Source organism: Haliaeetus albicilla, chromosome 1, assembly GCF_947461875.1.
Source record: "Haliaeetus albicilla chromosome 1, bHalAlb1.1, whole genome shotgun sequence".
NCBI lineage: Eukaryota > Metazoa > Chordata > Aves > Accipitriformes > Accipitridae > Haliaeetus > Haliaeetus albicilla.
The window spans coordinates 17,462,381-17,477,208 of NC_091483.1; the positions used below are offsets into that span (position 1 = coordinate 17,462,381).

At 45.1% G+C, this 14,828-nt stretch overlaps 1 protein-coding gene across 4 annotated transcripts in view; it reads right to left on the reverse strand.

Moving 5' to 3' along the window:
- NR3C2 (nuclear receptor subfamily 3 group C member 2) overlaps positions 1-14,828 on the reverse strand; it is a 218,964-nt gene that overhangs the window by 6,533 nt on the left and 197,603 nt on the right. For all 4 annotated transcript variants that reach the window (XM_069780415.1, XM_069780394.1, XM_069780405.1 and 1 more), the window contains 2 exons: positions 12,121-12,251; positions 7,659-7,816 (listed from right to left, as the gene is read on the reverse strand). In XM_069780415.1, the coding sequence (XP_069636516.1) occupies positions 7,659-7,816; positions 12,121-12,251 (289 nt within the window). The remainder of the gene's footprint in view (positions 1-7,658; positions 7,817-12,120; positions 12,252-14,828) is intronic.

A 14,828-nucleotide genomic window follows, 5' to 3' on the forward strand; every position in this document is an offset into this window, starting at 1 on the left:
TACCATAGGACATTGTGAGCCTGACCACAGAGAAGAAAGGTTAAGTTTACACAGCAGTTTGAAAGAAAATACCTAGAACCTGCTATCAGGTCATACCTGGGTTTGGAGCCTTAAGGATAATATATATTCTATACCTATTTAGTCTGCTAAAACTTTTGTTCCTCTCTTTCTTAAGCAAAGTTACCAACTTTAACATACTTGACAATAATCAATCACTTTAAGAAAACGGGAGTATTAGGAACCACACCGCATGTGTCATAAGGAACACGGGACTGCGGTCAGCATCTTTTTAACTGCAACCTTAAAAGCTGCATGGCTTTGTGGGCTGGGGAAGCATTTCTAGCACTAATTTAAAACAAAGAGGAATGAATGCGGGAGAATCAAAGGCCAACTCAGACATACTAAAATGTAAACAATATGATAAGGTCAGCTAGAGAAGGCTGCAAGACCAAGACCTGAGCCACGAGCAGTGCTCTTTTCTGCAGGCGTGTTCTCATGCACTTTCAAAGGTACCACCACCCCCCCCCCCCCGCCCCCCAAGTCCAACAGCCTTGGCATGAAGATGCACAGAAAGGATGAAAAGTTCCACAGTTAATTTTGAAATTTGAGTATCTGCCTCTGCATCTCAAGCAACATTTGTCTGATACAGTTTTGATTTGTAACAGGTAAATAATTTAGCTAGTCTTTTGCTTTAAAAGAGAAGTTCCCTCTTCAGTAAGGAAATGAAGAAGTTTGCTTTCTTTTGTAATGCACAAGCTCTATCATTGCAGTGACACTGACTGATACACCACAGGTTACAAGTAAGGTAACGCAAGCTATACAGCACCTCTGAATTTGGCTTATGAATTTTCTAGATCAAATATACTTCTGATTGTTCTTCAAAGGCTTGTAAAATTTCCGTGCTCCAAGAACTCCTGACTACACTTTACCTGACCGCTTTTACCTTCTACTTCTGGTAGTTTATATTGGAACTGCTGACACCTCCTCCAGTACAGCAGCGTGAAAGGCAACTCTAATTAAGCAGCGTGAACAAAAGCACCACTGTTTTCACAAGCAGTGCAACAGTGACTAGAAACGTATTTACTTCTACAATTTCCAATTATTTCAGCTACTGAAGCACTCTTCTGAAGAGTTACAGCTTAGCAGAGCACAGACAGTGCAGTTAAGGCCACAACTAAAATAATTCCCATTTCCTCAGGATGCAACCAGGACATCGTTCTTACCGCTGTAGTAGCTCTCTTTGGTGCTGCCAATAAAACACGGCTCGGTACCTTTGACGGCATTGCAAGCCTCCCTCTGCGTGCGGTGGAATCGGGCCAGTGCCGGGGGACGGGAACTCGGGTAGTGCCTGCTCCTGGCGGGCAGTGCCAGGCTTTGCCCAGCTGGGTCCTGGGTATCTCCCAGAATGGAGACGGCAGCCTCTCCGGGTGGGCAAATACCACTAAATAAATTAATAAGAGCTGGGATGCAGACAAACAGGTCAGAATTATCAAGTCCATGTCACCCAGACTGCTGTAAGACATGACAGTTCTTCTGCCAGCAAGCGGATCAGCTGTTAGCTATAACCCTTCACCACTTCAGTCATTAATTATGAAGCTTTCTCTCATCACTGTCCTACAGAGAGTGTGCTGCCTTTAAACATTTTCAAGGCTACAGCAGTCTTAGTAATTCTGAGATTTTTACTTAATCAATCTTCGCATTTGTATGCTGTATTGAGCACCTCTGAGAAATAGGAGTATTAATCAAACATCATTTTCTGTTATTAGGGTGGGGGTTCCATAAAATAGACTTTTTCACCCATACTGTTCTTCATAATTAAAAAAATGAATCCTTTAATGAAGTCCCTGAAGTTAATACAGTTACAGTGACCTTTAAGCACTTGGAGAATTTTTACAGCAAAAAGAATTGATTTTAGTTTGGCAATCTCACCATGCCCTTCTATTTCCAGAAATGGTAAGAATCATCTGATTTGCAAGGGTGCACATTTCTGTGCCCAGTTAGTTTTCTGACTTCAAAATCTCTCACAATCTCCAAGTGTGGTATGAAAGCCCACAGTCATTTCTCTATCAGGAGCATCTTTGCAATTAAACCTACTGATACAGCAATTAAGACAGCAGTAGGGTAACAACACGATGCTGAGTAACGTCTTCCTATTATTAGCTACAGCTATTACTGGCAGAAACCTCAGTGTTATCATATAAAAATGACACTCCAAAAACTTTCTCTGTCCCTTTCAGAAACAGGTCTCTGCCCGTTTCCTACGCAGTATGGAGCGGGTGCGTTTTCGGAGGAGGCAACCTTGCAGCTCTTCACGATGCAACTGCACAGCCTTGGTGACTACCTGCACCGAGCCAGGCTCCCTGAAGGGACAAGCTGCTGCCCATCAGCTGAGCAGCGGTATTTTGCCTCCTGCTTTCAAAACCTGCGTGTTTCAAATTGCGCAGGAGTCAGGAGCCTGCTGCCCTGCTAAGGTAAGAAGCAGCAGCCGAGGCCAGCCGGCCTCCTTTCCCCCCGGCAGCAAAGAACCCTGGGTGAGCTCGGGACTATTGCAACCTCCTGCTTTTTCCCCTTCACACAGTGGATACAAAGCTCCTGCTTCACAACTGGTAAGGTGCAGGAAAACCATTGCCAGCCAGCTCTTGATTATTCCATTACCACTATATTCCCTTTTGTTCCCAGTCCTATGAAAATCCCATGATGTAAATTAATTATTACTCTGAGGGCTCAGGACGTAAATTATTCCTCCCCCCTGGGATGGCTCACAGGCTGATTCTCAGCGGTACAGATGTTCTTTGCTGCCACAATGGCTAATTCCTAGCTGCTTATGAAGTCTTGAACTCTAACTGAAAGAGTAAAACCTCCCACCAACACAGGGAAAACGAGGTAAGACCAAGGGACGAAGCCTCTGATTACAGCTACGCTGTGTATTTACCTCACGCTAGCAAGGAGCAAAAGGTGGGTAAAACGCATATGGATTAGGCACCAACAGTATCTGACCAGAGCAAACGTGGAACTTATTTCTGCCTGGACAGGTGCATTTATCCAATTTAGGGACTGCACTCATTTCTTCGGGTTTTCTTCATAAACATGCGCGCACCGAAACCACAGCACTTGACACCTGGACACGACATGGAGGAACCCAAGTTGAACTCATTTTGTATCCTTAGAGGATGCATGCAAACCCACAGTATCACACACCAATGAAGCACCCTCAGCCTTTGGCCAGGGTAAATTTTGAGCCAAGTCTCCCTTGCTCTTGTGTTGACGGCAGCGGGGATCTGCCCTCCTCCAACAAACACTCACTAACGTGAAGGAGAAGAGATCCAACCATCACAAACTGAGCAAGATGGCCCTCAGAGCAGCCCCTGTCTCCATTAAGGAGCTGGGAATCAATTTCTCACTTGACAGACGCATATTAGCTGCTGCAGCACACACCCATGCACACTCTTACATCCTGCTGCTTTTGTAAGGGCCACACTGGGGAGCAGGGACTGGATCTAGCCTCTGCGTAAACAGAGAAAATGCCTGCTCTGAGAATTCAGGCACTGGGACTAAAAACAAGGCTCCAAACAGCTCATCAGCTGTGGGACACAACTTCGGCAGATCAGTAGCAGGAGTAAGTGCACCCAAAGGTGTTGGCAACAGCTGAGGGGCCCATCTGCGGCTTCGTATTTGTGGGATTGAGCACCTGCAGAGGCATATTTGCATCCACCGCAGCACGCCTCGCAAGCCTGCCCCTCGAGGATCTGTGCCCTTCTTCCTGCTGTCAGCTTTTTCAGTGAGTGTAATCCTGGCGCTCTCAGCCTATGGAAAGATCCACCTCAGCTATAAAGTATTCCCTTCAGGAACCATAAAAAATTAATTATTCAGCAGCATGAGCCTTAAAGAATTTATTTTTGTTTGGCAGAAAATATCAACAAGCAAATGACAGTGCAGTGCTCTGCCTTGCCAAGACAAGGGGAAGGTTCACATTAGGGTTTAATGTCATGGCATCGAAACAAAAGCCCTCTTAACTCAAAGTCTGTTTAGTATCAGCCAGATTGAAACCAAATTCAGCTTTTGTTCTGCAAACCGCCTAACCATACACTACACTCTCTATATGAAATGAGGCTTGCCATGCAAGCTACAGCCCTTCCTGCCAAAGCCAACAGGAGATGTTGAGGAGGATCCAAATGAAGTTTTTGATACCATGTGTAGTACATCTGTTTCCAATGTTCCTGCATGCCGTTTGTCTGATCACATAACACAGTTCACCTACGTCCAAGCGCAGCATATGCATCTCTCCCTGAAATGCCTATGGCCATTCGTGGGCACAAGACCGAAACCTCTATGTCCCGGGTAGAGAAGTCGGTTGTCCTTGCTACGCTATGGTTCGCAACACATTAACGCACGCAGGCCAGCCACAACAGTAGAAATACAATCCCTCCAAGAAGGAAATATGTTGATTACGTTGCTGCCCTCAACGCTCCCCCGAAGACACCCACGCCGGGGTCCATCCACCCGAGGAAGGCTGAGCCATAGCGCAACAGCAAGCGAACGGCAACAACCTCCTCCTCCCTGTCGCCCCGTGCCGAGGGAGAGGAAGGGCGCGCTGCGTGACCGGACCGACGCTGCCAGCCAGCGCCTGCTGCATCAGCAACCGCTGCTTCCACACAGCACCACGCAAATAAAGAGCGTTTCGGCGCACGGCAGCAGTGACGCAAGCTGCACGGCAGCCTGCAGGCATGCTCTTCAGGCCGAGCGCAGGTGTGTGCATGCACGCGCGCGAAACCGTGTTTATCTTGTCTGCTTGGGATGGGTTTCGATCTCTTATTTTTCGGTTGCGCTTTTGGTGCTTTCAGGCTTTATGGACCATTAAAGAAAGTTGCTGATTTTTTCCAAATACTTAAGTGCCTACCTGGCCTTCTTGAAAATTTCTTTTTTCCTCACCTCGGCACTTTTCTACCTGCACATATGTTCGCCGTGTGGATGAATGATTCAGTGTACTGAGTAATGTAAAACCACCTTGTTTGGGGTTTTTTTTCTTCCTCATATTATGTAAGCCAAGCAGACTGTAATTTGATATTCCCATGCACTTTATTTCACATAGTCCTCAGAAAGACTACTTAAAAATGAGGTTGATGAAAGCAAGTGTGAAGGTGCAAAGGAGCAGTATTTTTTTATTGTTTATCACTACGCTCAGGTAAAGTGAACTCCACAAATGACTAGATGCTGCTTTGCTCTGATGGAAAAGCTGGAGGCAGCAGGAGGGCTGAATAAGCATGAATTCTGCACCAGTCCCTTCAGGCATGCGCTGCAAATGCCAGTGCTGTGGCTACGGCAGCACGTAAACATGGGGCCTCGGCTCCAGTCAGACCTCTCAGCACCAAATATATTCTGATCCTCTAAAATTATAATGGAGTAAGTTAAAAATACATAGGTGACAGCTGAAAAAGCGTTCCTCCTATACGAAGGAATCGAGCAGAAAATTTGCATTTACATTCATAGAACAGAGAAATTCTGCACTAATAGGCAGTGGGGGGAGAAGAGTAATTCTCATGTCTCATTAATATTATCACCAATCTAAATTTATTCTGATGGATTTTGAAAACCAAAAAGCAAAAAAACAGTTTTAAAGAGAAGAAATAAACAAGTGCCTTTGTTGAACAAGTCTCCAATATCATCTCTGAAAGGAAGCACTGTTGTGCAGACAACTGGCCTTTTTAACAGAGAATGCTGACAATGGGACTTTCTTTAAAAAGTCCTTTGTAAGAAAGTGCTCTATTAAAACAAAAGTAATGTAAAAATAGCTTAATTAAAAATTAAATAAAATGCAAGAGCAGTCTGCTTCCTCTGGTTAGTTCAGCTCCCAATGGTTAATGCTGTGTTTTGGAAAATGTCTGTAGGACACAGTAGCATTCTCAGTAAGTGCGAGTCTGTCATCCAGTCACCTTAACCACACAAGCACACCCATTTAAATAACAAATCATAGACACTGCCTATTCTGAAGAGAATTAGAAAACTCCATAAATGCAGTGGTTTGTTATGCTGCCCTGAGGTTCAGATGTGAATATCTTGCAAATGATTTTATCACCCATCCCCTTTCTTTCCACTAAAACACTACAACTTCCTTTGCTGGCACGGAGCAAGTGAAACCCGATCTCTGAAGAATGAGCTATTACTGCAGTACTAATAATACTCCCCCTGCCTCCCACTAAGATTTGCAATGTTTTAATGAACAACAGAACAATATTTGAAAAATAATTCCATATGTACATTCTGTAAACAGACCTCAGGCTCTTATACAGATTTGACCTGAAGTGCATTGTACTGTACTGTCTCTGCAAAAATGAAATTTAAGTCGAGTACAAAGAAGTACATTTATATGCAGGCTCTGAAAGCAAGTTCTGTAGGTTCTTCATGCAGCAGAGTTGCCCACCCACCCATCCATGCCCACCCAGGATGGAGTAGGACAGTTATCTCCTTTGCTGTAGTTTACCAGTTTTCACTGGTAGGTGATCCGCACATGCTGCTGGGCTTCAGCCCCTGCTCATGGGACCCCTCCCCTCCTGTCCCCAAACAGGACTGAAGGTCACTCTTGCTGGCCCTACGAGTCTCCCATCACTTGCTGCACAGCTCCGGAGAGCACGGGTGCCAGCCCTGCTGGCCCCAGGCAAGGGGCTGCTGCCCAGCGCACTCTCAGGGGACACTGGGGAAAACCCCTCAGCTTGAGATGACCATTATAGCTGAGTCACTGGCTTCCACTGTGGGGACTCCAGGCTCCATTATGGAGAGCACGGAGATACACCCCCGCTGCTGCTCAAAGCATCTGGCGAGGTAAATCTCTGCACTTACCATTTTACCGGCTAGCACCGGGTTGCTCCCAACTCAGCAGCTCAACGCTACGGATACCCCTTCTGACACCGCGAGCTGGTCCCGTGCGCTAGGCACCTACCACAACCCTTCAGAGTCACTCTGGGCTGAGGCACCAACAGCCTGGGTGTTTTGGGACTGAACTTCTAGTTTCCCATGTCACTGATCACATCTCATACCTGACGCATGTAAAACAAACACCTCGCATTGGAATGAGACAGGGCGGTAGAAATAACCTAACAATACAGTGAACCTTATACTTGAAAAGCTCAAATAAAGCTTCAAATACCCAAGATGGCTCCAAGGTCTTAATATGTCTTTTAAAGTCATCATTATTACAATCCCAGCTGTAGAAGATCACCCAATTAATTGAAAATTTATTAGCACATCAGGCATGTTAGATGTGCAACACAGTAATCTGGCATCTTTCCTTGAGAAGCAACTCACGGGATACTCTGCATGGTGCACTCGCATTGTGTCTAACTTAGGGTCACAGCTAACATCACTTTGCCTGCTGAAGAGCCTCTGACCCCACTAATAGTTCTACTGACCTTAAGTGAATCATTGGAGGAACACACTACCATTTAACATAGGAGAAGGCAGCAGGACCCAGCCCTTAATGACTTATATTTTCTTATTTTACTTGGCAGTTGTCCTTGAATTCATCTAACAACTTCTCTCAGATGTTCCTTTAAGAAGAATTTTTTTTTTTCTCCCTTTAGTTAACACAATTAAAGACTACTGGTTTACCTTAACGGAGAGATTTTTGCTTAACTTGTCTGCACTCCCTGAGGAGTTATACTTACATCATGCATGGAGTCAAGAAGTTTAGTCAGTTGGTAGAATCTCTGCCAGCTTTGCCCAGAGTTACTTGGACATTTAGTTACCATCTTCTTTAGTTCTTTAATGTAATTTGCCCTCATTTCTTCAAATGCAGCTTGGCTTTTGAGACCATCCTTGGGAACTGTCATTGAAAAGACAGTCTTATATTAATATTAACTGTATTGCTTATTCTTTTGATGTGCATATTTAAAAAGTTACACTAGTTAATGGAAGAAAGAATTAAACCTTTAAGCAAAGTCCATAATTTTACAGACATTGGTAAGGAATCAAGAACATCATACAGATTTTCAAGTGATTCAAGCATTCTCCTCAGATCTGCGATTGCCCAAGCTGTAGCAAAGGACAAGACAACATCTCAGAAATACAACATATGCTAACCTCATGCTGAAACTGTTTTTAACACAACCCAACCACACACACACACACACAAAGAAGGCAGATGGATCAAGGATATTTTTTTTGAAGTTGAATACGTGATTTATCATTCTTGACTGATTCCCCACACTTGACTGATTCCCCACACTTGACAGAGGAGGGGAAGCTACAGAATTACAGCTGTTACGTGCAGAAATGCTAGACCAAGTAACACGTTTTTATGCCATCAAGTAACATCTAAAATTTCTTTGTATGTTAGTAAGCATCTGTGTAACACCTAGAAGAAACAGAGCCATTATTCTGCACGAAACAAGACTATTTTCCAAACAGGCATCCTGACCCAGTGTTTGACCACGACATACGGTTGCAAGCATTTCTAGTGTCCTACCCCAGTTCCCATCTGCCAGAGGGATCATTTCACAAATGGACTAAAAGTAAGGTCTTCTGATACTTTTTACTGTGACTGATACCAGCAAGGCTAATTAGAAAATCAAATACACTGTTTCTTTCCAGACTGCAAATACCATTGCACTCCAGCAGGTTCTGCCCCCAACAGGAATGGCTTATAGGATCAGATCTCTAGGAAAACCCTGAAGAGGTTATTAACAACGTTACACAAAATGTTCTGGTGTTTTAATACCTGGACTGGTTGAATACCGCTTAACCACCAAATATTTTTCTACTCTGCATCTCCTAATGCTAGTCCACAGAAGGAAAAAAAAATACTACACTGTACAGGAGTGAGTTTATTTTCTAACCAAGCCAGAAAGCTATGTCAGAGAAAGCTACATGGGAAGTTACTTATTAAAAAAGGAAAGAAAAAACCCAGGTGATCTTCCAATTTAGCTTACCCTGACTTAACATCCTGACAGAAATGGTCTTGTTCATCTGTTCCCATATCTTTGAAATCCTGTGAACTGCATTCTATCCCATTGCAATCACGTCACAAGCATGTAACAACCGCCCAAATGGCTCCAGAGTAGAAGCTTTAAGAAAAAGTACCAGTACCTTCTATCACCAGTATCTACCAGAGCAATTTAGCAATGGGAAACAAGGAGGAGCTCTACCACCACGTGAGCAGCAGGGACCTGCCACCATCAAGTGCTGGAAGGAGGCACAAGGAGGAATCTTTGGAAAAAGCCTAGGAGGTAACGCACCATCCTGCCTACCACTTGGTAAATATTATGTATTTGTATTATATACACATAATATTTAATTTTTAAATTCTGGATGCCAAATCTCTCTGTCAGCTGACAGATAAACTGTCTGGAACAGATGTACAAATTCAGTTCAAGCTGAATGAATATAGAGACACCAATCAAGATGAGTGAAGCCATCAGAGCACACTGTGGCCCTTGCACAAAATGCATGGGCTTTACAGTTCCTTTAATGTTTACAGGCCTGTATTCCTACATGCTGCTTAAAGACTGTTAGAGCCACTCTTCCTTTGTCTACTACTATGTATTTTACTGTCCTGTCTGAAAATTATTATACCATCACCCCAGCCAGATTATTAAGAAAGAAAGAAAGACCACAAATAAAGAGAACTCAAGCAAAACATGAAATTCTGGAGGTTTGCCCAGTGTTTCTGATTTTACTTATTAAATGCAGCAATGCTTTTGGCAAGCTCCCAAAATCCATGGTCTGTGGAAAGCAAGAAAACAATTGAGTTGTAATGTGTGGTTTCTTCCACATGTAAATGGAGTGAAACTTCCTTGATGTGGTCATCATGAAAGTTTCAGAATAACTTGTACTCTGCTCATCACACGATTCAATAAAAAATTTTAAATGAAAACAAACCTGGTGTTTTCTGTCATAAGGTTGTATCAAGGAGCAATCATTCCAAACCAGGTTTGCTGCCCTTCACATGACACTGTCTGGGTTTTATCACTGTCTTCATTTCCATTTCACTCTCCTCTCTAACATAAATATCCTGATTCTCCCCAAACTATTTTTAGTAGGTTTTCTAGTGACTGTGGTGTGCGTTTCAAAGGGACCCAGCTAGCTAAAGGTAATTGGCCAGGCTGATCTCGCCTAACAGATTCTAGCAATAATTCAAGTCATTAGTTAACACTCTCAAGAGGGTAGAATAATAAATACCTGGCTTAAAGAAATTTTGCTACCTTTTTAGCATGCCTTTAGGCTCTTTTTCTAAAGATTCTCCCCCTTCAGAGTTGATTAAAAAGTAGCAGAGCCAGATCTCCTATCCAGACACTCTCTCAAGAACATTTTGGGAGCTTGACCCCCTGGGGCACATCCACAGCACTGCTAGTTGCTTCTGGAAAGACCGCGAGTGACAAACTTCAAAAAAGCCCATTTACCTCCCAGGGCTACACTGGAGCGTATCAGCTCCCCACAGTCCAGTTTCACCAGCAGACCATTTCTTCAAACCCTTGGTGGAGCGGGACCTGGCGGTCAAACCTCGTGGGCTGGGACACAAAGCGCTCCCCAGTCAGTATCATCTCTCCCAGTCCCAGGGAGCTGGAACGGCTTCAACAGGAGGGAGGGCGGGAGGGAGGTAGACAGCCGAGCCCAAAAAACTTACAGCCCCAGGAGGTTTCTGTTAGCAGATCCAAATCCCCTCCAGCAGGGACGGGAACTGCGGCCTCACATCCTCCTTCAAAGGCAAGTACTTTAAAGACAGAGCCACCGGCTGGGTGGAACGGGTGAGGTCTGAGTGAAAGGCACCGCAGACAGGGAGAAAGTGCCCGTCCCACCACCTCTCCTGAAGGGGTTGCCATTTGGCTTTGCTGAATGCTGCAAATCCCTTTGTAGGCACCTAACTCTGCCTGCAGCCAACGTGCCCACACCACGGCTGGGGACTCGGCAGGCTCCTGGGTGTCTAAATCTCTTGCTGCATCAGCCCGCTCTGGAGTCCTTTAGCTTCGGCGATAAGCGCCTTCCAGTGCTGCACAACTAACGCCTGTCGCTTGCCGTTCATTTCTTCTCTCAGCTTGCTGGGGCAGAAGATGGGTGATGGGAGAAGCAGCAGGATCTCAAAGGGTGCGCTGGGCTCCGCTCACCCCTGAATGGGGAGACGGTCTGTGCAGCACGAGCCCGGGCAGCCCCCGGCCCCGGCCACCTCGGGCACGTGTCCTGCTGCCGACAGCTTGCAAGTGAAAGCCAGAATAAGCGCAAGCGGCTCCTTTGATCTCCCGCTCCTCCTCGCCCCACGCATTGACCCCATGTCCAGGCTCCTTCTGCTGGGGGAATTCTTGCCCGGTGAGTTCACTGAAGTGACATCACGAACGCCCACCAATCAAGCTGATGCATTATCTCATCATGATGTCACTGAGTGGACCCCACAAAAAGGAGCATGATTATACAGAAGAAGGTTTGTTTACAGGTAATTGGCCTTTTCATCAAGACTGAAGGAAAAGTAATGTACAAACTGTCTGTGTATTTATACAATTGTACTGGGACGGGAGTTTTTCAGTATTTTCAGTAAGATAAGATCAAGAGATCTGCTAATTGCTATACAGCGCTGTAACAAACACCAAGATGTAATTTTGTATCTTAAGAAAACTCAAAGCATGACACTCGAGAGAAAAATAAAGCATGCACTGTCATTTATTAAACTTTCAGAGCCCTGTAAAAGGGCTTACCATTCTCAATTCACTTGGCATTGGAAAACTACCCATTTTGCGGTACAGGCAACGTACATCTTTTGATCTTGAAGGTGATGTTAAGTCACCCAAACTGGTGGCTTTGAGTGTTGAGTGGGGATTTCTCCCCAGCCCCCACACCTGTTGCACTTTCTTGGCATGCTTGGCCAACTCGAGCAGTTCCCATACAGAGAGGGGGGCCAAAGTCCCTTGCCCAGCCACTCCTGTCCTTCCAATGCAAATGACACATTCAAACTGCAAAGACATTTCCCATGCTAATGGAGAGTGAGATCCACAGATAAACCCTAAGACATAAAACCAGGCTTATTCCTGTGGCCCTGCTGGAAACAGTTTAGCTCTATTGTCACATCAGTTAAAATCACTGCGCCTCTTTGTGAATTGGAATATTTTCAAGTATTCCCATGTAATCATGAAGCTAACTTACCTGTGCTTAACAGCAGCAAAACTTTCATTATAGTGTACTCCTCAAAGCTAAGCTGCAAGCGAACAAACTGCAAACTGATCTGGTGCATCCCCTGGCACAGTTCAAACATAGCAGACTGGCGCATCCGTTCCCTGCAAAGAGAAAGAAACAAAATCCAGAGGATAAATACAGGAAAGCGCAACGTGCACAGGGCAGCCCACGCGTGAGGAAAGCATGGTGTGACCTGGAAACCAAGCACTGGTTGCGCAGAGGTCAGTAAGACACACCGCAGCTGCAAAGTTCAGGCTAGGTAAGGGACCTGGTGACTGCAGAGACGAAGCTGGAGTCCTGCCAACCCTGGAGGGCTGCCTGGTCCCCGTGCTCCCAGGCTGGCAGAAAAACCCACTGCCTGGGAGCTTTGGGGGACCCGGGCATCGCCTTGCTCAACTCCTACACCATCTGCAACGGATGGCTGAGTTCACTTCACTACCTGGCGGACCACAGGCAGCATTAACATCCACCCCCCCCAAAAGGAACAGAAACAAATGTAGTTTGAGTTTTATACACGGATGATGTTAATGAACCGGCAAAAATGTTTTAAAATGTGTTTGAATTGTCAGCGTTTGTTTGGCTCTGCCCTGGCTGACAGAAATAAGCCTGCTGAAGGGGTCAGAAGCGGCGCAGCAACAGGGGAACCCACACGCATTGCACGCGTGTTTTAAAAGATACATCCCCCCATCAGTTGACCTATGGGTGGAAACGGGTTTCAGAATTGTCTGGTGCAGAGATAAAGCTGGGGGAAAGGATGGCCAAGGAGGACTGACAGCCTCACACCTGCAGCCCGCACCACCCAGGGCTGTCAGCCCTGGCCCCAGCCCAGCAGCCTCCAAGGCTGCCAGCAGCCACGGACAACAGGAAAACCCACGGCAAAGAGCTCCGCTGCCCACCGCGCACAGTCGGGTCCACAAGCCAGCAGGGCCCTGGGATCAGGGATTTCCACTGTGCCAGCAGACATCTTGACTCTTCTCATCCTGAATAACAACACAGTCCTGTAAAAATACGGCTGACAGGTCTGGAAAATGGGGAAATGGTTTAACAAAAATAAAATAAAATGCATGACTTCGCGTTACTGCCTTAACGTCTGCTGAGGAATCTGAAGTTAAGAAACGATTGGGATGACCACTGCCTCGGCCAGCAGCACTTACGGATCCTTCCCAAGTAACCTCCATTTCAAAATCTCCGATTACTACTTTTCCTGAAAATGCAACAGGTCTAGCACAAAGGATGAAAGCGTAGGAACAACAAGGAGAAATGATATCCCAGTCACTGAAGTTCTTATTAATATACTATGCTAGATCTCCTACAGGGAATTCTTAGTCAAATTGTTGCAATGGTCTCTTATTCAAACACTGAAATATTAAAAAATCCTGTATGTTTTTTCCTAAAATAATAATCTAAGATAGTCTGGGATAAAGAAGTATATAATAATACGATCTCATTCATTAATACAGATTTTTGCCTGTTAAATTGTAAAATAATAAGGATACATGACCTGTATCCAGTTTATTCCTCTTTTTCTTCAAATATACTTTGAAACACTTAGCTTCAGACCCTATCTCTCTTCTCTGAGGCAACCCCAGGCTAACCTATCCTGCACAAGTTTCAGGCAGAATTAGTTAGGATTTTGCTATACTTCTAAAGCTGCTATCCCAAACCACAACAGCTACAGCAAACACACTGAGAATTGCCTGTCTCATTTTGAAACTATGATATATATGTGGGTATTTAGACAAGGCGCTATAATTGTTCAGTGACCACTACTGTTTTGGGTTTTTTTTTAATTGCTCAACAACAATTGTCTATATGTCTTCAAACATTTTTTCACATAATTGGGAAATTGGATGAAGTTCAGCTAATTATTTTAAGCAAGCAACTGCCTTTTCAAATATACAAATTGGCTGGTGAAAGAGAAGAATCATACTGTGTGCAAACAAAGACTGATGTAATCTTCCTGGTGTTTTATTTCACTACTGCCAGAACAGATTTTATTTTCCTCCTTAATACTAATAAAGTGGACTCCCCATTGTTATATGGGCTCTGCACTTTTCCCCCAACTCCACCCTCTTCTTGAGACTAAGAACTTCCAGCTTTTTTTTTTTTTTTTTTAAATTTAATAGTAGTAGTAATGCCATGTTTGTTTAGTTTTATTATGCATCGTGGACTGCAGGGAAGAAAACGAATAGAAGAAAATAGTCTTTGAAGGCTTTGGATGGTGACTGAAATACCACTTGGCCCTCTGTTTGAGAAGAGCAGCCTCCACTGCTGGGTGCATGCAGGCACAAGCGCCCAAGCCCTGTCGCGCGCTGCAGAGGACTTGGAGATGCCACTTGCACACTCAACACTGGTCGTGTGCTACGAACGCACACAGACTGACCCTGAGTAACTGGGACCGGGTGAAACAGGAAAGGATTTGCAGAATTAAAAGATGTCAGATGCACACAAACGGGCATTTCTGAAGCTGCTGTGCCTGGGGTCCCGCTCCAACCCTGGGCCTGCCTGAGAACGGTGGCCACCGTCCAAGGCTTGTGGCCAACCCAGCACAGCAGCATCTGGATCTCTCCTGGTGTTTGGATGTGCCCTTAGCATGGATGACTCGAGTGTGCCAGGGATGGGGGCTCCTTCACGCTTGGCCACTGCATGACTCAGCCTACCCCCCTTCGGGGACGTCA